Source organism: Micropterus salmoides, unplaced genomic scaffold (genome assembly GCF_014851395.1).
Source record: "Micropterus salmoides isolate LMB-PRFRI ecotype aquatic unplaced genomic scaffold, ASM1485139v1 Ms_hic_scaffold_6, whole genome shotgun sequence".
In the NCBI taxonomy this organism is placed as follows: Eukaryota; Metazoa; Chordata; class Actinopteri; order Centrarchiformes; family Centrarchidae; genus Micropterus; species Micropterus salmoides.
In genome coordinates this window covers 23,692,129-23,719,846 of record NW_024044348.1, presented here as the reverse complement: position 1 = coordinate 23,719,846, position 27,718 = coordinate 23,692,129, and the positions used below count along the sequence as shown (strand labels likewise).

Below are 27,718 nucleotides of genomic sequence, written 5' to 3'. Positions count from 1 at the left end.
GAGGGAGGGAGGAGTTGGGAGCTCGCCAGCACACAGTATGATTGGTGACAATCCCTTGTTCTGCAGAGAGAGAGAAGGAGGCATCAGGGGATGAACACACATGCACAGGCAGAGACGTGAAGGGGGAGCTCACACACACCTCTCCTGATTCAGCGGAACAGATTTATTTGTCACCTCACCCTGCAGCCTCACGCAGTGAGCCTGCTGCACAACAAGACAATCCCAAACCCAGTAGCACCTGCCCCGCCTGTCATCCTGCCTGTCTGTCTGCGTAGATTAACGGCTCTGTTACAACTCTGACTGCGTGCTTACTGGCGTCCACTGCAGCTGAGAGGCGGAGGAGGGGGGGACACGACGGGCTGAAACCCACCAGAGAGACGGGCGGCGAATGTGAATGATGGGGAAACTAAAAAGCGACGACTGCATTGAGGATGGGCTAATGGATAAACTGCGGGACAAATAGATTACCAAAAAAAGCTCAGTTTCTGCATCTCTACCTTAGGACCTCCTACAGGGAGATGTTCATCATTATGGGATAGATGCATAGGTCTGCCCATTGCCATGGATACCAGCACGCGAAAATTCACAGTGCGGAGATGGTTTTCTATCTACCTGAAGAACAAGGCAGCGAGGAACAAGAACAACACTGGCTTCTGTCAACTAGAGGTGAGTCGAGCGGTTTAGACACCCATCCTGGAGCGGTACAAACTTCTACCAACTAGAGATTGGTATGTGTGTACTGGAAGGGGGCGACTGCACAGCTGCGCCATGTGTGCGTTTGTGTGAATATTAAAACAAAACAGCAGCCGTCTCGTATCAACAGTAGGATGTGTGTGAGCAGTCTGTGCACATGGGAATGGGTGTGGGACGAGTGTGTGTGTTCACTGGTTTGTTGTGGAGCGGTTCAGGAGTCATTGCTGCATCGTTAACAGCTGTTGCTCTGCCTGTCTGTCAAGAATCCAGAAAACTGGGGGGTTGTTTTGACTAAGGGAGAGGGACAGGCTACATGGAAATGCAGTCCAGACAGACAGAAACACTAACAGGCTAACAAGCAGCCAGCCAGGCAGGTTGATAGATAAATGGATACGGACAGATTGATTCAGAGGACAGCCACAGCAGTGGAGGTCTATTTATAGACCAAACAAACCAGCGGGGAAGAGAGAAAGGCAGAATGCTGTTGCAGCAGTCTACCTGTATGTTTGAGATATAAATAGAAAATATCACCCTCTCCCCTCTCCTGGTTGTTGTTGTTGTTGTTGTGATTGCTGATGAATCAGCTTGACAGGCATCTGCCTGTGTGTGTGTGTGTGTGTGTGTGTGTGTGTGTGTGTGTGTGTGTGTGTGTGCGTGTGTGTGTGTGTGTTTTAGTGTTTCTGTTTGGCAAATGTCTGTCTGCTTGGGTTTGTTTACCTGTTAAGCTGACAGTCCACATCTGTATGGACTGTCATATCTACTATGATGCTCTGCGTGGGGAAGTTCTCTTTTCACTTTCCTCCCCTTCATGGGAAGGTCAAAGTTCAGGGTCAGCATCCCAGAAGCTCCTACCAAGGCCTTGAACAACAGGTTCAAGGCCTCCGTTCTGGTTGATGGGTGTCACTCCTCGTGCCCTGTTTGTAAAGCAGTAGTGAATCGCATAAGGCAAACCGCTACTACACTCTCCATGGCATGAAACTTTCCAGCATGTTACAATTTAAGCCACAACCCAATTAGTGACATCACTGCAGGTGAACTATATTACAAAAGCTCTGACTTCACAGTTTCAGTGTGCAAAGAGGTTAATTACTTTTAAACCCCAAATGTTGTCTTACACTCAAAGTGCAAACCCACATTCTCAATGCTTAGAACATAGCCATCTCATATTAACACCGAGTTTAAATGCTGTTTAGTCTAATAAACTTTATGCATGATGTATTACCTCATTCACATAATTTAATCATTATAATTTGATACAGTTCCACATACTAGTATAGCTAAGTATAGCTTTTTGAGCACTGGCACAAAATTATGTGAAAATTGAGTCGAAACAAGTGATAAGAGAATCCTTTGACATTACTGACTGTGTTAGGTGGGGCGTGAATCTGCACTGCTGCTATGCTATGTCAGCAGTTGACATGCTGTCAGGTTTGTTTCACTGAGGATGAATGTGCAGCTCTGCCTGTTTGCTTCTTTTATTATGTACAAAAGAAAATCTATTTTTAGCAATTATCCATTATTGAAAAGTAAACAGAATTGTCAGGAAGGTGAGATTATTTCACTCGTTTCCAATATGAATCAATTTATATTTCATGAAATTTCTCACATCGAGTGTCATTTTGCATCAATGACTCTTCATTTCTACAAAATTCCTGACACAAAGGAAACTGTGCTGGAACAACTGGAATTATATCTCCCGTTGGCAGATTTTGTTTCTGTTGTTAAAAATAAAAATAAATCTTGAAGGAAATCATTGCATGCTTTTGATTAGGGTAAAGTGTAACAGTAAAACACACATGTTATTCACAGAATCAGCAACACTCTCTTACTGCAGATATAGCATCAAATAACTGTTTTGGCAGAAACTTCTAAGTGACAGATTATTTTTAGCTTTAAATGGAATCTTAGAAACTGCTCTAATTCCAAATACAGGGATAGATCTCATGCCATTATAGAAACATTTTATTGTATTGATTTAATCCAATAAGGCCTAAATATGTTCTGACAGTGGCAGGCAATTTTGTCAGTTCTACAAACCAAATTAGACTAGAAAGTAAAGCTTGTGAAATATCTAGTACTTCACGCAGTATATTATGAAAATAAAGCTGTAGCTAAACTACAAACCATGTTAATAAAACTAAAAGCTGATATATTCACAGGAAACATTGGACAGCACTGTTCCTTTTATCACCATGTGCATTTTTACTCAAACAGATCAAACCAAATAATGCGCACATGGATGTAGTAATTTACCCTAAATTCACTGCAATTTTTCAACCATGCCAAGCTGCACATGTGAATGTCTTGGTGCCTCCTCCCTAAAGAAACAAAAACAAAAAATGTGTGACATTTCTCTAAACTTGTGGAAGCTATCATAATAATTTACAACAATTACCTCTGTAGATTTACTAACTCCTTCTGTCAACATTTCATACTTCATTGAAACCGGGGATGTTAAGCTTTTAACTTCTAAATGTCACTGACAACTTTACAGAATTACAGTATATTGTCACACTGACCAATCCCAGTCGTGCCCTGGGTTGGCTGTTGATCATTTGCTTCACTGAGCAGACTGAATAGGCTGCAAAGGGCAGCTTACATGATGCATCACTGCCCGTACCCATACCTTCCCTGCAATAGCATAATGGCTCATAAATAACCTCTCTTTATGAGCGATTGAAATTATTTTTTGGGTTTGTTTTATCGATATGGATGTTACCTGAACTGTATTTCATAGCTGCTAAGATGTAAAATGTAATTCATCTTGTCTTGTCCACGTCTCACCTTTGAGACAGTCATCTCCTCAGTTTTTCTTAGCTTTTCTGTTTTTCCTGTGTCTGTATATGTAAATAACATACTAATTTGGACATCTGTCTCTCTTTCCTCAGGATGACAGTATACTTAAGGAGATTGACATCAGCCACCATGTTAAGGAGGGTTGTGAGAAAGCAGACCCCTCTCAGTTCCAGCTGCTTAAAGTGCTGGGACAGGGCTCCTATGGAAAGGTACACTTTTACCAGAACCACTGATACCTGAATATCTGAAACCACAACTCATGTAAAGGAAATCTGAGAGAAAGTAGGTTCTTTTCAGGGACACAAGATCAGTGTTGACACTACCAGCCAAAACATAACCCATTACACTAGGCACAAATGCTGACTACCAACAGGCTTTCTCTACTTACTTTATAGACCCAGTAGGTCATTACTTGTGTTAGGTGATGTAGTGGGGCAGCACCTCCTCAGCTGTACTACATGTTTATAGTTACATCTTGGAATCAGTCTGTAAGATGTGACTTCAACAGTTTCACTGAAATATTAGTACTTCACATATACACTATATTGCCAAAAGTATGTGCACACTCATAAGTGATTGTTGAACATCTCATTTGGAAACCATGGACATTTAAATGCTGTTTTAATAGCTCCCACTCCTCTGGGAAGTCTTTCCAGAAGAGTTTGGACTCACCAGTTTGCAGATTTGCTCTTTTTGGAACAGTTAGGTTTTTCCACACACTAAACTGTGACAGACATTTCTTTATGGGCCTTCCTCTGGGCATGTGGTTATTGCCAGCTGAAACAGGGAAGAGCTTTCCCCAAACTGCAGTAAAAAAAAAAAACAGAAGCGCACCATCCCCTAAAATATCATATTGTGGCACAAAAAAGGAACCAAGGGGCACAAACTGTGAAAAACAGCCACAGACCACAAGTGCAGAAAAATATGTGGAATGTAGTGTTCAGTAAACAGTCCTTCTCACAGTGAAACAGCATTTATGTGAATCTTGTATGAAAAGTGATGGTAACTGGCACTTACCTTAGCTTGTTAGGCAACAAGTCGCAGGTAAGGCAAAGAGCAGGGTCTAAGGATAGAGAGCGCAGGGCGCTGTAGTAAAGCCCCTTTAGGCAAATTGGGATTTGTTATATTGGGCTCAAGATATTACTGAAACAGATTTTTCTATTAGCAACACCTGAATATTACTTGTGTTTAATGTTTAACTAATGCAGCTTACAAAGGTTCTTTTGAAGTGCTAAATCAGTGTTTTAAATTGCTCCAAACTTTAAAAAAATATCCCAATTCAGAAAATGTGATGATGACAGTGATGGATTAATTGTGATGATTCCAGGTGTTTTTGGTGAGGAAGATCAGAGGAGTGGACAGAGGACAGCTGTATGCCATGAAGGTCTTGAAGAAAGCCACACTGAAAGGTAAAAATGGAAAAAGCTGAAATGGGAGATGCAGTAAGTTAAACTACTAATACTTTGAAATACCTATTTGTCTTAATGGCCTCATTAATTATTTTGATATATTCCAATTCTTTCTTTTAGAGAGGCATAAATGCCTCATGCACCCATTTTTTGGATTCTTGAAATTAAGAACAACAAATTTGAAAACATCCATTGTATATTGTGTAGGAAGGCATGGTTTAAAGATAAAAAATACTACAAAACAAAAAGAATTCTCACACTATGCTTCAATAACAACTTTGTTCTTCATTGGGCCCTGAGTGGTGGTGATTTGTTAAGATTAATAATGGTTTTGCACAAGACTGAGAAGAGATATATGATTGTCAGAGTTCTCTGAGTGCCCTGGATTCAGGATGCATTTGGGGTAAAAGAGGTTAGTTTGTACTTTTGAAGCAGTGTTTTGCGTCAAATGGGATTATTGTAAAAGAGGATGTACTGTAAAAGCAGGTTGAGATGTCATGTGCTGATTTAGTGTCTTTGTACAAGCCTTAATCCTCTTAACCTGCACCCCTGGAATTTCAATACTTATGGTCTCATCCTGTCAAGGAGACAGATGCTTTACTAACACTGTTGTTGTAGTTTCCGCTGCACTATAGCCCAGCAGCAACTTTGGGATGGGTCTAATTCAAATTACATTTTTCAATCATGGTACATGAAATCTACCCATCGTATTACAGGTCATCGTGATTTATTTGCACGCAGGTAGAAATACCTGTATATTATGTTATTAAACACATTCTTCTTTTCCCACTGTCCACTTCTCAGTTCGGGATCGCGTGCGGTCCAAAATGGAAAGAGACATTCTGGCCGAAGTGAACCATCCATTTATAGTTAAACTGCACTATGGTAAGTCTGACTGTCCGATGATCTCGATTCAGGTGTTGAATACCTCTCTCTGAAATCACAGTGTATTCCCAGATATAACAAACCAGATCCTCTTTTTTTGACAAAAGAAAAGCAGAGTGGAAGAGAAGCTGAATGTTATTTCATTTCATAACAAGCAAACAAACCTTTTTTGGCCCTCGATCATGACCCTTTTTATAGCAGCCCTCTGGCTTCACATTTACACCAAGTATCTGTTCAGAGAGCTATTGCCTTGGCTCATTAGTCCCTGTGAGCTGAACAGAACAGGCCAGGCAAAGTAAAAGTTTGTTTTGACGCATAAAAATGAGAAATAAAGCAAGTAGTCACACACACTGAATGTGCTAAATTAAGCAATGATGCAGAGTTTGTTCCACACCTACCATGCTGAGACTGGATACTCACCTTTTCTACTTTCAGTAGAATTATGTGTACAATACAGCCCCACTACAGCAATACATCCTCTACACATATATAGAGGATATATATAATTTGTGTGTGTGTGTGTGTGTGTGTGTGTGTGTGTGTGTGTGTGTGTGTGCGTGCACGTAGCCTTCCAGACAGAAGGAAAGCTCTATCTGATCCTAGACTTTCTCCGAGGAGGAGACCTTTTCACTCGTCTGTCAAAGGAGGTATGTTTTCTCCATCTACACTGAAAAAAAAATGACAAGCCTTCACTTTTCAAGGTCTATTGTTGGCTGTATAGTCGGTTGGATACTTTCTGCTGTCTCTTGCTAGTTTTCCAGCTTTGCCCACCCCAGCTTTAAGACCCAAAAGGTCTAAAGAAATCAGCATTTTTCCTGCAGTGGCAAGATATTTCTCTCTGTTGCACTGCAGCTTTCACAACTCCTGGAAGTCACAAACTTTTCTTCTAGAGTGAAGAAAGAACAAACAAATGAACTGACAAACTAATTAATGACAGGAATAAAGAAATAGTAGAAAAAAGTGCATCCCTAAGAGTCCGATAATCACCTTTAGGAACTTCCACAATTTTATTAGATAGTTTTAATGTCAAGGAAGAGATATATGGACTTATATGTGAAGAGTTAAGTTTAAGTAGTAGTAAATTTAATGTGACTTAGAAATGTTGTGGCAAAGTGATATTTTACTTCATGATTACTAAGGGTTAGACACCAACAGGTGCCATCCACCCATTTTTTATATTTTGCTGTTTTATGATCTTTTTTTACGAGCTCATGTTTGCTCCTTGTTTTTTTCGTCATTACTTAATACAACCACATGTCTTTATTTGTTCTAGGTAATGTTTACAGAAGAGGATGTAAAGTTTTACCTTGCAGAGTTGGCCCTGGCCTTGGACCATCTGCACAGCCTAGGGATCATCTACAGGGATCTCAAACCTGAAAAGTACTATCTCATAAATGCTGGAATTTTTTTGCATCCATTTATTTTACACAGTTATCTTTAAAGCAGATTTTAATATCCATTTTTCCCAACAGTATTCTTCTAGATGAAGAAGGACACATTAAGATAACTGGTCAGTGCATCCAACTGTCTTCCTATTCATCTTTTACTTAATGTCAGTATTTCTGCTTACTTTGTACCCTCATCTCTCTGTGTTTTAGACTTTGGCTTAAGTAAGGAGGCCATTGACCATGATAAAAGAGCATATTCCTTCTGTGGAACAATAGAGTACATGGCTCCAGAGGTTGTAAACAGGAGAGGCCATACACAAAGTGCCGACTGGTGGTCATTTGGGGTGCTTATGGTGAGAACTGTTTAATCTCAGAACAATCATTTACACTACTTTGCATACACATTTTATGCTGCCTTGCAAGTTTTGTCTGAACATGCTGTCAAAAACATTGCATGAATTTGCTATATCTTATGAGCCAAAGTCTCAGTCCTAGATAATGAGCCAGGTTTCCTAATTTGGCTTTCTTCTGGTAGTAAAGCTGCTTAATTACCGAATCTGGCAGATTATGTTCCATCACTTTCAGTAATCGTGCATCTGTTGGATTCTGCTTGTTTTGTTAGCCTGTTGGCTTATTTTACTAATACTAAAAAGGAGGTTAGCATTCACTGACAGCTGGCAGCTACATCAGGGGACCAGGGAAAGATGGCACCCCTATCTGCCCTCGGCTAGTATTTGGAATATGCAAATGATAAAGCAAACAAACAAACAAACAAACAAACAAACAAACGGCTGAACAAAATACTCCCTCTGGACTATGCAGACATGATAAAACTAAAAACAGGTAAATACAATTAAAAGGGTGCTGGAAAGCAGGGTCATGTCAGCAGCAGTGGCAGATTTGTTGCTCAGGCTGATTTATGTGCTCAATTAATCTGCGACAGGATACAATATCCCTTTTTCCATATTATGATTTTAGTCATGGTATTTTGATATTATATATTTCTTTTATTTTTATATAATATCCAATCTATAACTAATGATGATGTTTCTTATCACAAAATGAATTATAGTAAATTACGTGTATAATATTGCATGGGTAGTTAATGGATTGTTTGCAAATTCATTATGATCTACTATCATTTCTACTGGATTTTTGTCAGTGATCATATCTGACATCAACAAGGCATTTTTGTCCACACAACTGTCTTTTTCAGACCATTCTCTGTAAACTCTAGAGAAGGTTCCGCGTGAAAATCCCAGTAGATCAACAGTTACTGAAATACTTAGACCAGCCAACAACCATGCCATGTTCAAAGTCACTTAAATGCCCTTTCTTCCCCATTCTGATGCTCAGTTTGAACTTCAGAAAGTTGTCTTGACCAAGTCTACATGCCTAAATGCACTTTTGTTTGAGTTGCTGCCATGTGATTGGCTGATTAGCTATTTGTGTTAACAAGCAATTGAACAGGTGTACCTAATAAAGCTCTATACATGTATATGCCTATATATAGTATATATATAACAACTATATGTCAGCATTTTCAAGTCAAATAAATACAACAGTCCCCTCCATTTCCTTTTACTGGTCAGCATTATGTCCTCTGACAGTTTTTGTCATCTGTTTTCCAGTTTGAGATGTTGACAGGATCGTTACCATTCCAAGGAAAAGATCGAAAGGAAACAATGGCGCTTATTCTAAAGTAAGAACAAATCAAACTGTTATCATTTATTGTTGTTATTCTTAGCCTTTAATTTATGACCAACTCATAATGGTCTGGGTATAGCTTAATATTGTCTTCTTGTGTTAGTGTTGTTTTATTAGTTTCTTGTTCTTAGTTTCTATGTGTGAGTGATGTAACAGTGGTTCCCCTTCGAGGGAACTCGAACTGCGTCGGTTACGACACTATGGTTACGACGCTATGGGAACGCCATAGTGTCGTAACCGACGCAGTCTCTCGTTCCCCTTCTCGGGGAACCAGGGTTACATACGTAACCCGAGACGTTTTCTTTATATACACTGTGTACAGGATGTTGTTGCATTTTGGTCAAACTTATATCCTCAAATTTTGTGATCTACTTCTGCTTTTTTTTTTTTATCAATCTCAGAACATTAAAAACAATGTTAATATGTTAGAGCATTAACAAACCTCTGCATGTGCATAAACCCGCTTCTTGTCTTGTCTGTACAGGGCTAAGCTGGGAATGCCACAGTTCCTCAGTCCTGAAGTGCAGAGTTTATTAAGAGCACTCTTCAAGAGAAACCCTGCTAATCGACTAGGTACTATATATACATAAACCAAATGTGTAGTACATTTAAATTTTTTTGCAACTGGGGAGGAATGCAAAATGTAAATGATGATGAAGCTGTAGATGATGGCAGCAACCTAAAATGAAATTTTAAACATTTTGCAAAACAGTTGAGTCAGTTAACATGAGGCACTTCACACAAAAGCTAATGCTATTAAATCTGGCTATATTCATGCTCTTTGTATGTTTTATTTTGTTTTTAATTACTAGGTGTTTTTGCCATGCTGTCTCTTTGTCTAATAGATGTGAACAATGACATAATTCTCTCTGACTGTTAGGTGCAGGACCAGACGGAGTGGAAGAAATAAAAAGACATCGCTTCTTTGCATCGATAGACTGGAATGTAAGTACAATTTATGAAGAATGTTCTGTAGCCTGTATAATTTCGGGCTGTGTTTTTTTCACGGAAGAACACTCTTTACAATATATACTTGTACACACATGCTGTATACAGTATACTGAACAAAATGTGATACACACTCCGCCAGATATCTTTATTGTATGTCACAATTGTGGAAAAGTCTGTCAGTAAATACCCTGTCCTACTACCAACAACTACACTTGGTTGTACGGTTTTCCCTGAAGTTGTACTTCTGAAGTGCGCTATTTAAATTAGTGGACTGGCTTAGATTGAAAAAAATTTATTCTAAGAACAACACATCTGAATTACATCGGGGGACTTTAGTTGTTAGTTCCTGTCATCAAAACCCTGCTGCTGTTCATCCACTTCCCCATGTGTTGCCCACAGTCATGACTCATTGAACATCTTTTGTATCAGATTTTGCTAAAAAGGCTAAATCCCTAACTCTTGGTCTTGCACAACTTTATTGGGAATAATCCTCTTATCTGTAATAGCCTTTCTCACAGAAAGTTTGCTCATGCGCAAATGTTCTGGCTACAGACATTACCTGCGCTAACATAATCTAACCTTGACATTCACTCCTTGGATGTGTGGATCTTTTTGCGGCTGTGGTGGCTCAGGAGATAGAGCGGGTCGCCGACCGATAGGTGTTTCAATCCCCGGCTTCTCTAGCCTGCATGTCGAAGTGCCCTTGCGCAAGATACTGAACCCCAAATTGCTCCCATTGGTGTGTGAATGATTACTTTCTGGTTTCTGATGAGCTGTTGGCACCTTAGCCTCTGCCATCAGTGTATGATTGGGTCAATTTGACATGTATGTGTGAAGCGCTTTGAGTGGTCAGAAGACTAGAAAGTGCTATACAAGTACAGTCCATTTACCATTTTAGCTGTAAGCACTCTTGCCCAAAGCTTACGGTCAAACATCACTGAATCATATTTTGAAAGTAGATTTGTTTCTGGCAAACTTGAAAGTTATTTTTTTTATTCATGCTGCAGAAGTCTAACAAGAGCAGTTAAAAGCAACTCAGCAATGTTATACACCAGCAAGACTGTTCACTGTCACTTTCCTAGAGTTACAGAGAGAGGTTCTGTTCTCTAGAAAATCAGTTTTGATAGCCAGGCATCTCAGCATTTTTGATTGAAAAACAAAATCTTTCTGCACCCATTCCTTTTTATCAGAGATGTTCAGAAGGCTTGTGACACTTGTTTATCCGCTGTTATGAGTTGTGAAGCTCTAATTTCTAAAATAAAATCCACTATTATCTGCTTTGCATGCCCACTAATCTCTGCCCTCACCACTGGCTCTCACTGTTACTCCTCACCACATTACTACCTACTCGGCTCTGCCAAACACCATATTTTCCCATTTACAGATGGTGTTGCTGGCTTGATGTGACAAGCTATCGATAAGAAGCTTATGTTCTCCTCCACATCTAATAAAATCACTGGGCTGTATCAGGCAGAACAGTTCCTCTGTTGTCCATCAGAGTCTAGTTTGACTTTTTCTCTGTGATCTTTCAATATTTCAGTCATGTCGCGATCTCTGAGGATTTTCTCTCATAAAGCTGACCAAACTGACAAAATCTGCATCCTCACCTTCTCAGCAGCCGTGCATGTGTGTTACTGGTTACACTCTCGCCATAAATAGCCTATACTTTCCAAAGGTGGTGGCCTCTGTTACAGTTATTTGATGTGAAACCCTACCAGACTGTTCACAGCTGGCAACGACTGGCATTACAATGGTGACACCTGCAGGCCATACTCAGTAATACACTTGAAGAAATAAAAATGCAGTAAAAAAAAGTCCAAGTCCAATTCACAACACAGCTACATGCAGTTGTACATGCAGAGTGAATTATTTAATTCTTCAGAGAGTTGGTGGAATTTAAAGCACCCTATTGTCCCACCCTATTGCCCAGCTGGGCTTGGGTTCAGTAGCCCAACTACTAAACCAATGCCTCAAACGCGTTCACATGAATAACAACGACCTGAGGTAACGTTATATACAGACAACTGTAATACAAGTTAATAATGAACACAATGAGAGGCAACAGAGGCAGACTGCTGAGTTTAAATCACAGCCGCCTCTGGCATTTCCAGGAGACGACTTTTATCAGCTCTCACGATCAGCCAGAGAAAGCAGATGATTGGCTGCAGAACCCCGTGACGTGGCAAGGGGGCCGACTACTAGAAAACTGGGATAGACCGAGCTCCAGACCAGGTGGGCATAAAACAAGGAGGGAATCCCGCTGGGATGATGGATCATCCTAAAGAAAAATGATGACAATGATCATCATTATCATAGTTTTTAACATTTTAACAAACATTTTAACATATGAGTGGAAAGTTACAGTGTTACAGCTGCATGTTTTGATTCACATGATGCTTAACAATGTTGTGTGATATACTACTTCAGTAAGCTTTAAGAACAAATATTAGTGGAAAAAATGCAGACACAAAACAAGGGCAAATTGCACTTAGCTGCAAAACTGTAATATTAATAATGCAAAATGTTTTGTGAATCAGACCTTGAGACATGGCAGATAGCGGATGCAAGTGTTGCGCAATAAATCTTCCAATGCCGATGGCCTCTGTTACAGTTATTTAATGTGAAACCCTACCTGACTGCTCACAGCAGGCAAAGACAAGCATTATATTACTGGCATTATAATAGTGACACCTGCAGGCCATATCCAGCAATACACTTGCATACTCTGGAGACATGGCAGATTGCGGTTGCAACTGAATCCATGGTGCCATCGGCAGCCGCAGTCTTTATGAATTTTCCCCTCTTTGTACTGTTATATAATTTGTTTTGTTGTTTTCTCCTGGCATCACATTACCTATCATATACAGTAGGTGTCTTTTTTGTCACTGTCTATAAAATGAGGATGTATCATTATCCATGAGTAGAAGTCAAACGTTATTTTTCAATCTAATTTGAATATTTGCATTCTGTATTTTTACTCTCTTCTCTTCTAATTTGCTCTATTCTTTGCCTTCCCTGTTAAATTTCAATATCAGGCTGTGTCATTGCTGACTCAATACATATTTATCTTAAAACGTGCATCACTATAGGATTAGCTTAATGTGAGATGTGAACTGTTTGAAACCCAGCCCATATTTCATCGTTCATACTGGATCCAGTGACGAGTAAAGACATCAATTTTATGGACACTTTTGACTTTTCACTAACTAACTGTGAGCATGACTTTTACATCTACTCATTTAGCTGATGCTTTTATCCAAAGCGACTTATAATTGCTATATATGTCAGAGATCGCACATCTCTGGAGCAACTAGGGGTTAAGAGTCTTGCTCAGGGTCACACATGGTGATGGTGACACAGTGGGAACTGAACCCAGGTCTTCAACACCAATTGCACGTCTCATCTACTGCTCCATCGCCACCCCATTTTTGGCACCACATTATGTTGTGTCTGCACCAGCTCATTTGTCATTTTGTGGTTAAACCAATGGTCACTGATAAATGCTAATCAATTTTGTTTTCTGTAGAAGTTGTACAAGAAGGAAATGAGACCTCCGTTCAAACCAACAGTTGGAAGACCCGAAGACACTTTCCATTTTGACCCTGAGTTCACCTCCAGAACACCCACTGGTAACTAAAACATACAAAGATACACACACACGTGATGATAAATTAGATCCATTAACTGATGAAATGTTTGAAGTGGTGATACACCCTTTATATGCCATTTAGTGGTTGAAATTTCTGATGATGCATGTTAGATTCTGCGTGTCTTTGCCTATCCAGATTCTCCTGGCATCCCTCCCAGCGCAAACACACACCAGTTATTCCGTGGTTTCAGCTTTGTTGCAACGACTCAAATTCAGGAGCCAAGTGTTGCTACTGTAGCACCTTCTCGTCAGGAGGTGACCAACATCAACCCCATTGCACAGGTATATACATCTTTAAGAAAACAGCTCATGTCCTAGTACAACATCTAATTAAATTAAACACATACGCACTGATTGAATAACAAATTAATTATGTAAATAAATCACTGAAATGACCTCTGACTGAATGAACAGACTGAATAATTAAGACATAGGGTAGGGTGCTTAATGAAGCAGTCATTCTCTCACCTAATATATGACCTTGACACATTTGACTATGACAGACATATGAAATTGAGAGAATCACACACACGTTACTGTGTCATTTACTTAGTTTATTTAAATTTTTTAATTTACGGAATTGTTATATTTTATATATTTTTTTAATTATTATTATTTTATTTTGTATTAACACACACAAACACAACTTTTGCTGTTTTATTTTCTTATCTAATGAAATGTATTAAATTAATTGTCCTTATGTACCTTATATAAAGCTTTGGCAATATTGGTGCTATACATTCATGCCAATAATGCTAATTTAAATTTGAATTTGAATTTGAGATGTTTATGTATGACTTTTTGTGTTCCCTGCAGCATCTTCGTGGCGACGTGGCCTTCAGTGATGTTTATGAGCTTAAGGAGGAAATTGGACAGACAGCAACTTCTGTCTGCAGAAGATGTCTGCACAGAGTTACTGCTGTGGAGTATTCAGTGAAGGTAGTGGACACTAAACCTTTACTAGAATGTATGGAGATATACAACAACAATGTAATATTAGTATTATAACATATATAACATTATAACATAAGTGTTTTTGAACATAAATAAAAAAGCATTTACAGCTTTTTTCTTAGCATTCACAGTCGGATCTCAAACACTCCTCCAAATCCAACCAACAAAAATGTAGTAATTCCATATGCATAAGGGTTAGTGGTGCATTGTGGGAATAGCTACACTCAAATAACATGCTCTTTCTGCATTCTGGCCATGTGAATTTAGAGATTTATAGGTTGCTATTGTATGTTGTTCACCGCATATCCTGTGTGTTTCTGTTTTGGGGTCAGATCATTGAGAGAGCAAGGAAAGATCCATCAGAAGAGATTGAGATTTTGCTAAGATACGGACAGCATCCAAATATTGTTACGCTGAAGGACGTAAGTGTACCACGCTCACAAAAACCATGTTAAAACAACAAGCAGAACTTCTTCAGCGCAAGTTTTTAATACGCCGTTTGTGTGTGTGTGTGTGTGTGTGTGTATGTCTGTGTGTGTGACTTTACCATTAGGTGTTTGATGACGGCCAGTGTGCGTTCCTGGTTCAGGATTTACTGAGAGGAGACGAGCTGCTGGACAGAGTTCTAACTGTGCCAAATTTTACAGAGAGAGATGTGTCAGACATCATCTGCACACTGACCAAGACCGTGGAATATCTGCACTCACAGGGGGTAAGACGCAGGGACAGAAAACAAATTTAATATTTGACGAAACCCTTACCACAAGACTTCTTGACATCATTATTTATGAATGTTTACACTTACGTTCAAAATACTGTATGTACATTGTTTGGTTTTGAAGATTGAGTAAGAGTTTGAGCAACCTTTTGAATTAACCAGGGCCCGTATTTATCAAGCTTCTCAGACTTACTCATACTGCACTGCTAAGTAAAAAAAATATCGGCTCAAAGCTGCACTTAAAAGTTAGCTATCAAGCATCCCAGTCCTAATTTAAGTGAAGTGTAGGACTATATCTATAAGTGTCAGTCTTAGAGCTGATTTAGGCAAGGACCAGGAGGTGTTGATGGGAAGTCGATGAAACACGTGAAAGTCCATGGTGAGATGACGTCCCTCACCAACTCGTTGACAAAGATTATGCCTGCGCTGTCCAACCCCGACTAATGAACCGCACGTGAAATAATTCAGAAATATTATTCCTCTCCTGTAAGATTTGTGCTTGTCTCTGTCTCAACAGTGCCATCACATCCCCCTGCTGGCTGCTTAACTGGGAGAGTAAGAGGGATTCTTAGCTTTAAGAAATTTGATAATTTGCTTTTATTCTTAAGTTTGAAAGTAGGAGTGAATTTCATGAATTCTCAGCAACTAAGACTAAAATGGCACTTTGAGAAGCTTGATATATACCGGCCCAGATGTGTAACTTTTACAAAGAGAGAGCGAGAGATGGAACCCTGAGACAGCTGCAAAAAAGTGGTTGCAGTAAAGGTTCTGATATTCTGTGAAACTAATCATATGTTAACTTGCTAATTGTGTGTGCGTTTTTGTCTGTGTGTGTCTTTCCCCCTTTTCAGGTCGTGCATCGAGACCTGAAGCCTAGTAACATTCGCTATTCTGATGACAGTGGACTCCCAGAATGCATCAGGATATGTGATTTTGGTTGTGCCAAACAGCTCCGGGCTGAGAATGGCTTATTGATGACCCCCTGTTACACAGCTACATTCATGGCTCCTGAGGTACAGTATATCAGTAATCATAATAAGAAGCCTCTAATATCTCACCAACACTTACACAAATGATGAAATGGCTATCAAAAATACATATTAACATGAACTAACACATTAAAATAATGAACAGAAACTAATCCTGCTATGCACTCTATTGAAATGAGTACTGTGTGTCTCTGTGTGTGTGTTTTCGTGTGTGCAGGTTCTGAGGAAGCAGGGTTATGATGCAGCCTGTGACATCTGGAGCCTGGGGATCCTGCTCTACACCATGATAGCAGGGTCAGTTTAAAGCTACCAGCATCGACAGACTGTTGCAAACTGTATCTAAGGTTGCCATTTTCTGCAAATAATCCCCTTGCTGCTCTAAGCAATAAATAAACAGTAAATACTGTATAACAATAGCTACAAATAAACTCCCCAGGTGAAATTATAGTGAAGACAATGAGAGTCAATGTATTTTACCCATGTCAAATTAAAGGTTATTGCATTTTATCTTCTCCACAATGGGTCTTAAATGTCAGAGGTTTTATTTTTTAAACACCAGCTGTGGTTTATAGAAGGCTCTCTATGGTCTGACTCATTCTCTGTTATTGTTATTCACCCAACCTTTTTTTTGCCAGTTTCAGTCCATTTGCCAGCAGTTCTGAAGACACAGCAGAGGAAATTCTGGCTCAAATTGGCAGCGGGAAATTCATTGTCACAGGAGGGAACTGGGACCTGGTATCAGACTCTGCCAAGGTTAAATTTAAATCTTTTTGGGATTAAATGACATACAATGATTGTGTTGCTGACATTGTGGTACCGGGTCGAAATATACTTATATATCCTGTGGGTGTGTCTACATATGTTAAAACAGGACATTGTGATCAAGATGCTCCATGTGGACCCTCACCAGCGCCTGACTGCCCCCCAGGTATTATTATAGTATATTGGTACTAGTATATTAGCTTGCTGTTTTGTTTGTATAACACTGTTAGGAGCAGTTTTAGAAAAACTTTCCCTTTTATGCCGTTTAGGTTCTTCGTCATCCCTGGATTGTAGACAGAGACCAGCTCTCTGATAGAGCTCTATCCAGACAGGATGCACTTACTGTCAAGGTCAGACCTGTGTGAATGTGTGTATACAGTAAATATCATCATAATGTCAGACCAAATACTTATTCTCAGACGTTGAGTGTTTCTGTATGTATCCATGTTCCATCCTTATTGTAAGAGAACAAAAGTTAAAGTGGTGAATACACAATACAGCATTTATATTGACTGACCTTGGCCTTCATGACTGAGTTCTAAAAGAAACTCTTGTTAGGACGTATTTCAAAACAGAGTTTGTGTCGTCACTGAAATGTACTACAATGCAAAAAAAACTGTAATGTGTTTTTTTATCTGTCCATCAGGTGGCGCTGTCTGCCACTTATTAGTTGTTGGACAGGTTAGGCCAGTATAAGTATGATATAATTTAGTCTCCTTTTATTCCACCAGGGGGCGCTGTCTGCCACCTACTCCGCTCTGAGGCGCTGTGCTCCTGCTCCGGTCCTGGAGCCTGTTCAGTCCTCCAGCCTGGCTCAGCGCCGAGGAATGAAGAAACTGGGGAGTCCCACAGTTAATTCAGAACCTAAAGGAAAGGAGTAGCCTCAACAATCTGAATAAAACTCAAAAGAAATTAAACAGAGACCCACATAATTAAAGAACATGTCTTTCTGAATAGCACAAACTTTGTAACAAAGTGCTTGTAGGCCTATAAACTGAATGTATCCCAAGGGGACTCAGCCTAATTAACCATAACAGTAAAGCAGTCCAGTAGCACTGGCAGCAGGATTAGCTTCAGTTCACTCAATTAAAATTGTAAATATTAAAGCTTTTAAATTTTAAGCCAATCTGACACTATGCAATATAACATTCATCATGTGCACCTGCACATAAAATATGACTCTAAAACCCAGTGATGTTGACTATTATTACCTTTAAATAAAACCTAAAATTCTTAATCCTGATCACAAAGGGGTTTAATTCAAGCGGAAGCCTTGTACAACACTTTGGATGTCGCTCAGTTGTCCTGTGGAAATTACAAGTTTAATTTGAAAGTTGAGGTTGATTTCTATTGGTTGAAAAAACATTTACCTAAATTTTATTCTTACTTTTATTTCTTGCTGTTAAGCCTGGCTCTCAGACAACATTTCTAATAGCTTATAAAATTGCATAAAATTGGACTGATATTCAAAGCAAACACATGGATATTTACTTCTTTTTGGTCATACATGCCAGAATACAATTAGTGTGGAAGTGCAATATACATGGACACATTGTTTCCTGCCTTGATCTAGTATATCTATAGTAGCTTCAGTAGCTGAAAGTGGGACAAATGAGTGCCACAAACAACATGCCAAGCAGTCAATTTACTTTACTCATATTCAGCAGACATGTATGTCACCAGTAGTTCATGGACGGCCAAACATTAATATCTGTTTTCCACAGTCATAACTCACATCACATATATCTAACGTTAGATAGAGATTAGTGTAACTTCTGTTTTAATGAGGCACTGCCACTCGCATTATATTTTCCTTCCACCATTCTTCTGAGTTCTACAGAGATATGCATGTTAAAAATGTAAATATAATACCAAAGGGAATTATTTCTTTAGTTAGCAGAGTCTCGTTGTCCACAATATGCTTAATAATTTAACTGTATTTATTGCTTCCATAAATGCAGCCTTTGACTCGTAAATTAAATTTACTGTTAAATGTATCACTACTGCACTTCCCAGATCAGATGGATCTGTGAGCTTCGATGGTAATCACTAATCTGTTGTGTTTTTTCACAACAAAGTCAAAATGAGGAGTAGTCATACAGGCAAGAAAACCTGGAGGGTGTCATATAGCACTCACAGAAAAACTCGGCAGCCTAAACTACTTTATATTATTAACTCTGCATTCAGTGTGATAGTTAGTAGCTGCCAGTAGGCTTCTGTTTGCTGCTAGTGTCTGAAAGCCAAAATGTTTGGGAATCACTGTGTCAGAGGATTACAGAGGATACATTCTGTCTGTTGCTGTTGCCCTGGTTGTATCTAATAAGTTGTACAACCACAATTACGAGGTAAGACTGAACAGGGCGTTTTGCAGATATGAGTAGCACACTTTGTGTTGTACAATTACAGTGTTGTACAACTTACCAGTAGGAATGTAGATAAAAAGTAATAATGCAAATACTTACTGGTCCGAGGTAAAAACAAAACATATTGTGATGTGTAACCAATACGCATTGTAGCAGAGACACAGTAATTCTGTACATATAATGTTTGCAGATAGATGAGACTGTGTGTGTTGTGATACATTGCAACTGTAAGAGGTGGGATTGATGCAACTATGAGTATGCAGATACGGTTATAGATATTGTGTTGTACAACCATAAGTTCACCGTAAAGCTGTAAATATTGTTTACTAATTTAGACTGTACATACTGATATGCAAAACCACCAGGAAAGAGGTTAGATTGTAAATATATAGTGTTGTACAACTATCTGCAAGCAGTGCGACTGTATATATTGGGTTTGGAGATATATTGAGATTGTACATATTATATTGTGTTGTGCGTCCATTGAGTGTACATACTGTCTATACCTGGCCAATCACTGAAATTATTGGCTAGAATGCCAACGTTTTACAAATAAATGAAAAGATGCAATCAGCACTGAAATGACTGAAGTGTTTTTAAAAATATATATTACTTTTACACATTTACCTGGAGTCCTTCCTAGAGATGAACTAAGCATATCACAGAAAGTAAACTTACATTCCTACATAACAAGTGGGCTTTTTCACAGCAGACAATTTGACTTGTCACAGTAGGAAAAGCAGGTGTTACTGATAACACTAACGACGACACTGTTTATTGTCCCAGCAAAACATGCCAGAGAGAAAATATATATTATACCTGAAACCCAAAACCAAAGCACCTAAATGGAATTCAGACACCATTAACTGTATTATGTAAAATTATGTATTAAAATTATATATGTAATAAAATTTGAAGAATCAGAATCAGAAGGAGCTTTATTGCAAGTAGTGTTTTACACATACGAGGAATTTGCTTTGGTGATAAGGTGCTACATGTAGACAAACATACAGCTGGCATAAATAAATCTACAAATATATTTTTTTAAAATTATGAATTTTATTATGGTGGGGTGATGATGGAACAGTGGACTTTGGTGTAAGAGACCCCAGTTCAATTTGTCACTGTAACATGTCCACCAATGTGTCCCTGAGCAAGACACTTAACCCCTACTTGCTCCAGAGGCGTGCGACCTCTGACATAAAATAGCAATTGTAAGTCACTTTGGATAAAAGTGTCAGCTAAATGAGTAAATATAAATGTAAATGTACACCTGTGTCTTTCTTGCTATGACATGTCAAAATGTTGTCCGTGAAAAAGATGTATTAGTACGGTACAATGTTCAGCATCACATCCTGACAACTGTCAAACCTTGGCCCCTAAAAGATCTTATAGAGCTTATAAAATGTAATCAAGGCTGTTTAAGGCAGGTAGAAAATAAATTATGAGAGGTGACATGAGGCGAGACAACGAGTTAAAGATTGTAGGTACAGTTCAAGACTGCGACAGATTATTTCACACAATTTGTCAGAATATGATGAATGTTAGCAGTCCAGGAAATACTCACCACAAAATAGCAGCAATGATTTTCTTTCAGATGTTATTTCAAAGTAAACAGTTTTCTATTTGAAAATTCACCCAAATATTGTATGCATTAAAATCAATACATGACTAATAACTATAATGGGTGGACATTTATAGAATTTGCTTAGTCTTTGATATGTGTGAAATGTAATACGGATTTAACTGGTACGAGTACAGTTACTGTGGCTTTCTCTCCATCCATCCTAGTGTGGCAGCAAGTGCTTGTCAAAGCCACTAGATGGCAACCAATCACAGCCCATGCTCTCATTCTCTCTCTTTCCATTTCTTACAAGAAGTTGTCCCTTTAGAGCCATAATCCCTAAAAAAAAAGAAGAAGAAAAGAAGGCTTTAATTTATATCAGCCGCCAAACTCACACTCTGTTCCATAAAAGCTTTTAGCGGGCGCTGAGCTGATGTGTCAGGTGGGTGTGGCAGGCTCATCAGGTCTGACATTTAAGTGCAGTAGTGCTCAGAGCAAAAGAGATTGTAGGATATGAGTAGATACAGATGACAAGCCCCCCTGCGAAGATGATTGCAGTGGAGTGACAAGAGGAGACCAAACAACAGATAGAGGAAGGAGAAGGTGTCGGGAGGAGAGAGATGAAAGGCAAAAGAAAGAAAAAGAGCTTTGAGAAACAATAAATCAACCCAACAATTACAGCTTTATCAGCATTAATATTATTCTTCATAAAGAGGACTTTAAAATATATCAAAACTGGAGTACAATGTAATTTAGATTTACATTTTAAAGTTAATATCTCCACACGTGTATAGCTTAAACAAATCATTTAATCTTACTTGTACGTACAATCAAATAGTTATAGTGTCAGGTTTTGGTCTTTAGTGTTCCTTAAAAGTGAGCACATACAGGTGAAATTAATTGAAATAATGAGCAGGAAACCTGGATTGCAACTGGCCATCCTGTAACCCGATCAGCCAATGTTCAGGTCCTCATAATACCAAAGTGTCCTTGAGGGAGTTACTCAATCATTAACCCTTCTCTGGAAGTGCTGTTTTGTAGCAGGACTTGACCTCTGACCTTCCTGCAAAGGGGAGAAAGTGAAAAGACATAAAGATTTACATCATAAGAAAGGTGTGTGAGTGATAGTGCTGCTCAATATTCAAGACAAACCCATCAAATCAAGTGGAGCAATGTTTGGCAGCAATCTGTAGGGCCATCAGTGCAAGGAGTTCTATATGGAGTAAACATGTCTATAATATGTATATATAATATGTAGAATATTATAGAATATTCTGGACAAAGCGTCAAGCACAAATTACTGTATGCAACATACAGGAGAAAAAGTAATACTTACATACAGTAGGTGAAAGAAACCATTGTTATTATTGTAAAGATGGCATGCATCACGTTATATTTTGCAGGATTAAAGCCTAAACAGATAATGGTTATATTGAGATCAACAGAGCAGTTCAGTTTCCTATCTTTTCCCTGAAAGACTTTGACGTTCTTTTATATTTCTATAACTTCTTTTTTGTTAACACAGATGAAACTGAGAGAAGCTGAGAAGCTATCTAGTGGAAGGCCATTTGCAGTTTTCTGTGACGGGAATAAAAAACTTCTTAGTATTTCACATTTTGTCATGGATGACACAGAATGCTAATGTGTCTCCAGTCATATTGGCTACAAAATAAGGAAATATAAAGATGGAGATAAATATAATAATATGAATAATATAAAATAAAATAAATAAAAAGAGCTGCTGAATTGACTTTTAAATGTAAAATGCAAATACTCTCCTGCGTCTCTGTATCTCTACCTCTGCTGCTCTACATTCCTCTTCCATCACAAAACAGCGTTCTGAAGACAAGCGACATACACACTCTGACAGGGACGAAGATCCCACCACCTATGGCACACACACACACACACACACACACACACCACACTGACACCCTGTGGCACTACAGCTAGACCTGCCACTCGGACGTTCACCGAATCAGACGGACAAATCTCTAACAGACGGCTCCTGACAAAGAGATTATCACCATGACAGGAGAAGTGTGTGCAGCTGTGGGTGGTGGACTTTACAGCGGGGAGATGGGGGTGGGGAGCAAACTCTTTGTACATTCACACATTTGGCTCTCGCCATACCAGTGCTCGGAGTCAGTGCTCGGAGTCAGTGCTCGGATTCAAAGTCAAACTTACTTCAGTCTCTACAAGATATGAGTGTATAGTGGTGTACTGATTGCCCATCATATGTACGCGTGTGTCTGAGAAAAAGAAATCGAGACATGCGCATACATATACAGTAAACACTGACATAGAGTTATTTTACTGTGTGCCAGGCCAAAGGGTGATTTACTCTACAAGAGAATGGTTTATGAAAAAGCATGACTGTGAGGTGATGAAAGAAGGTGATAGGTGGAAAACCTGAGGAACATATGTGCAACTAGAGGATGTTGTGAGATCAGAATAATACATTTGAGACATGCAGGAGGTTGCCCGAGCCACTTTCATACAGTGCACAGACACATGCTGACAAACCAAATTAAGAATTTTCCTGGATTGGACTGAACTTTTAATGGCGATTCTACCTACCGAAGTTGTCTGAGACAACAGCCCTTAATAGTCCTGTTCTACAATACAGCGCATCAGAGCTTGCCTCACAGTCAGTGAGGAATATTTCAACCATCTACATAAAACATGCAGTGCTCTTTCACTTGCCCTATACTTACATCATGCGAATATATCTTTCCCTCAAACCCTATTTATAAAGCAACGTTTATAATCATTAACATATTCAATCTTAATTTCAGTCATTAATTTTTCTACCTACTGTGCACCTGCCTGCTCCTCTCGCTAAGTATAGCTATGTCACGCATTACCATCATCAGCAACATATACCCAACGCACCCTTTGCAATAAGGCAGTCTAGTTAAGCTGTCAGTGCTCTGCCCGCAAACATGCATTGCTCATTTGCAAACTCTGCTGTTCATATAGAATTTCTTGAGCTAGCTTCACTGCCAACAGAACTTCAGAAAGGCTTTGAATAATCAGGTTCATACAATCAATGGTGGACACACACCAACAATGTAAAAAGTAACTCAGTACTACTGACTTTGGTAACGCCTTAGAGTATGGCTTGCAATGTACAGAGTCAATATTCCCACTTAACAGTGTAAGTTTTTGTATTACCAGCACAGCACGTGTTGATACATACATGCAGATTCAAGGAAACTAGGTTGTGATGTTAGGGAATAATATGGGAAAGGTATGCTGTTCATACTGGCAGGCAGAACTACTGGGTACCTATTCTATTACTACAGAGTGTAGTTAAGACCTATTGAGCAACAAAGCTAGTATCTGGGGGAAGCTGGGATAGTGGGCTCTGTAGCAAAAAAATAAATAAAATAATGACACTGTAAATTGGGAAGAATTACGCTGAATTGAGCTGCGGGCCATAATCTAAAGTATTATCATCACATTTAGAAAACATGTTGCAAATAAATGAAATGAGCCAACCAATACAAGAAAGTTTAGACACACATTCACCACTTTGAAAACATATGCATGACATTAAGAAACAAACGGCAAATACAGAAATTTCAACAAGGTCAACCACAGCACAATGGAAGTTTCTGACAGAAATTACTAAATGGCTTTCATTAGGTGTGTGGCTACTATCTTTAGTATTATCAAGACTCATACAATCACGGCGTTGAAACTAAAATAATTAGTTGTTAAAAAAAATAGTTAGCATATTGTATGATTTGCGTGTTGTGTATGACATGCAGCATTCTGTATATTCTTTGCCTTTCTCTGTGACACATACAGCATGTGTTGTCAAATTGGTGAATGTGTTTTCAGTGTACGTGTGATTCATTTAGTTGCACCTTTTTCTAAACATTGTCAGAGTGATGTTTTATATGTGCATGCTTTTTAGGTTTCAGTGCATCGAGCTCTCTCAGCCACTATATGAGAGCCACAACTGCAGACTTTACCCTACATGGTGTGTTATATTTTGGTGGCAAGTGTGTTTCTCAGAATTACATGTTCTACAAATAACTAGGAACTAACAAGGCACAAGGAAACAGAAATCAAGAAACAAGAAAGAGAAGAAAAATGCAAATTTATACATAAATAATGTCTACAGTAAAATTTTAACTATTTACGTGTGAGTTCAAATTTGTAAAATCTACAAATACGAGTTCAGAATTTTCTGAAATACATTAATAATTTATAATCACAAAATATTTTACTAAGAATGCCACCAAAATTTGCTTTAATTGCACAAAGGTACCAATCAGCCACTGTGGACAAAATGGTGACAGTTTGTCAAATGACACAGTTTGATATTTCCTGACACAGTTTCGAACAAACCACAAATTGCAGACATAATGGTGATATAATCATGTAATCCAAACACAAATACACTCACAAGTCAAAGGTGCCAGTGGAGGATAAGTGAAGCTCTGCAGAAAGTCAATTAATCTTTTCAGTAGTCCCCCTTCCCTCCACCCCGCTTAAAAGCTTCATTTACCTCCTATGGAGAAGAGATAGAAACACCATTAGTGAGATGATGGCAGGACTGGAAAGGGGAAAGGAGAATCTCACAGTTGGATGAGCTGAAACAGTATAGCCCCCCATCTCCTCAAAAAGTGTGTGTGCGCGAAAAGGCAAGAGCATCTTTTGCATGGGTGAGCTCAATTAGTTTCTATCTTGATTATCAAAAGGTAGTGGTGTACAACTTTTAAGGCGGAAGTGTGCCTCAAATCCTGGGGATGGCAAAGGGTGGGCTGACCTGCAGAGTCAAGCAAGAGTTGGACTGAGAGACGTGGCTGAGGGTTTTTTTGTGCTGCAAAGAGGTGCTATGCAAGACGTACATTAGGGGATACGACCCGAACCATTATTTCCATATCAAAGCTGATGTCTGTGTGCATCTGTGTGTGCGTGTGTCGCATGGGACCCCAGCTGGATAAATGATATTCATGTGTATTTACATGCACGCATTTGGGTATGTGAAATGCCAGTGAGCATATAGGCTCTGCTTCACTGAGCTCAGCGGGCAACTGGAGCACAACTGGGGGTCTCTGTGTGAAAGAGGTCAACACACACACACACACACACACACACAGAAGCACAAACACAAATAAGGAAGTTTGGCTGAATAGTCAAGACCCCAATAATCAAACAGTATGCAAATCAGAGAGCTCCCTTTTCCATGCAGAGATAGACAATTCTCATATGAATGTCTCAGTGAGTATAAGTCACACTAATGAAATATATATATATATAAAAATAAAATAAATATATATATGACAAATTTGTTGCATTATTCTGTATATTTTTCGACATTTCAATTTAAGCCACCTGAGTTCACCAGTTTTAAAATTATGTCACTCAAGGTGCAATATGCCCACTCCTCTCCCCGCTGATCTTAATCTCTGTAAGTCTGATCTCAGGGCAGCAGGGTTTCACTTGGGTTAATAAAGTTGCTGCTAAAGGAAGGTCAAGTTGAATCGGTAGGCATAGAACGGACACAAATACCCAGGGCTGAAGACATCAAGTGGTAACTACAGGCGGGGGGCCCAGTCTCCATTTTCTTAATTACAAGGAGTTTCAAGTGTCGACCCTGAGGACAAATACAAGCCAATGACATGTATGCCATTCAGTATGTGCTATATAACGTGCTTTGTGCAGCTCAGACTCCTTCAGGGGACAACAGGCCCCAGGCTGACATCACAATTGTCAAACTAATCACTTAGGACTCTGCAAACAGCACCAAAGAATAGCTGTGCTTCTCTTTATGTGAGTGTGTGGCACTGTTTCTACATCTCCTGCCATGTGAATGTTTGTGTGACTCAATGTGTCTGTGTGCCTGTTTGCACAAGTCTAGTGTGTAAACAAATGTTTTGTCCCAGTTAACTAGGTCCCAGTCGGACCAAACCTATTTGGCATTGGTCCGCTGATGCTGGTGTGCATGCGTTTGGGTTACGGCAATATATATGCGGGCATATGTGTGTGTTGTGAATGTGGCAGCCGGGGGATAGCATGCTGCTGCTGCTGACACTGGGCCTGTCTGCCTGGTGTGCCCCTTTCTGCACCAGTAGAGCTGGCACTGCCTCCTGCCTCTGCCCAGCCGATTCGCAGTGCGCCAGCTGGGCGCTACCAGGAGAGGCCCTGCAGAGAGAGGACGCAGGTCAGCCGTGACAGAGGGATACAGAGAGAGAGAGAGGTGTGGAGTAAATACAGAAACAGAGCAGGGATACAAACATACTGAGAGAGGAAAGTTATGGAGGGATTGAATGCAAAGGACAGAAAGGTGGTGTGAAAGCAAAAAAAAGACACACATCTCTCAGGGGGCTGCAGTTGACAACCCCATGAAATAAGTCCTTATGTTTACACTTAATGGAAGTTAGTACCACTTGGATTTTCTCTGGTTATTTGTTTTTTGCATTGCACCTAAAATGTATTAACCCCTCCTTTCACATCTTAGGATAAAGTAGGTTAAATATACTTCACTGCACTCCAAATTTGGTAAGGAAAGTGAATTACTAAGGAATTATAAATGTGGCAAAACAAGTACATGCTTAGTTATCCCAGCTGAGGTAATTTAAAACATTTATTATTACTACTTGCTTCTTCTCAAGTGCTCTACCTACACTCTATCTATTACAGTTTAAACTGCAGAAAAAACAGTGTAATAATATATAGGCCTGGCATCACTGTTGCTCTTACTTTCCACATCTATTCTAGCTCCTCTTTCAGCCCTAGGTAGAAATACCTAGGGCTGAAAGTGATTCAGTTACATGTGAATATATATATATATATACATTCACATGTAACTGGCTCACTGAATTTATCCGTTTTTTAAAAGTTAACCCTCTGTGTGGCCAAACCTGTTAGAT

The 27,718-nt window shown here is 39.2% G+C and overlaps 1 protein-coding gene across 1 annotated transcript; it reads left to right on the top strand.

Annotated features, from left to right (window-relative positions):
- Nucleotides 1–70: 70 nt before the first annotated feature.
- LOC119890805 (ribosomal protein S6 kinase alpha-2-like) lies at nt 71–20,007 on the top strand. Its single transcript, XM_038702224.1, has 22 exons — nt 71–666; nt 3,582–3,698; nt 4,817–4,898; nt 5,703–5,783; nt 6,351–6,430; nt 7,057–7,163; nt 7,256–7,293; nt 7,382–7,524; nt 8,803–8,873; nt 9,363–9,451; nt 9,759–9,823; nt 13,356–13,458; nt 13,615–13,760; nt 14,295–14,417; nt 14,765–14,854; nt 14,986–15,144; nt 16,002–16,163; nt 16,357–16,433; nt 16,775–16,892; nt 17,011–17,067; nt 17,171–17,251; nt 17,633–20,007. The coding sequence occupies exons 1-22, from the start codon at nt 562–564 to the stop codon at nt 17,780–17,782; spliced, it is 2,244 nt and encodes a 747-aa protein (XP_038558152.1). The 5' UTR covers nt 71–561; the 3' UTR covers nt 17,783–20,007.
- Nucleotides 20,008–27,718: the final 7,711 nt, after the last annotated feature.

What these genes read in the sequence shown, in the direction of transcription:
- LOC119890805 (XM_038702224.1), top strand. Translation starts at nt 562, where the DNA reads ATGGATACCAGCACGCGAAAATTCACAGTGCGGAGATGGTTTTCTATC. An exon ending in ACATCAACCCCATTGCACAG is followed by an intron (nt 13,761 to 14,294) that starts GTATATACATCT and finishes TGTTCCCTGCAG; the next exon opens with CATCTTCGTGGCGACGTGGC. An exon ending in AATATCTGCACTCACAGGGG is followed by an intron (nt 15,145 to 16,001) that starts GTAAGACGCAGG and finishes CCCCCTTTTCAG; the next exon opens with GTCGTGCATCGAGACCTGAA.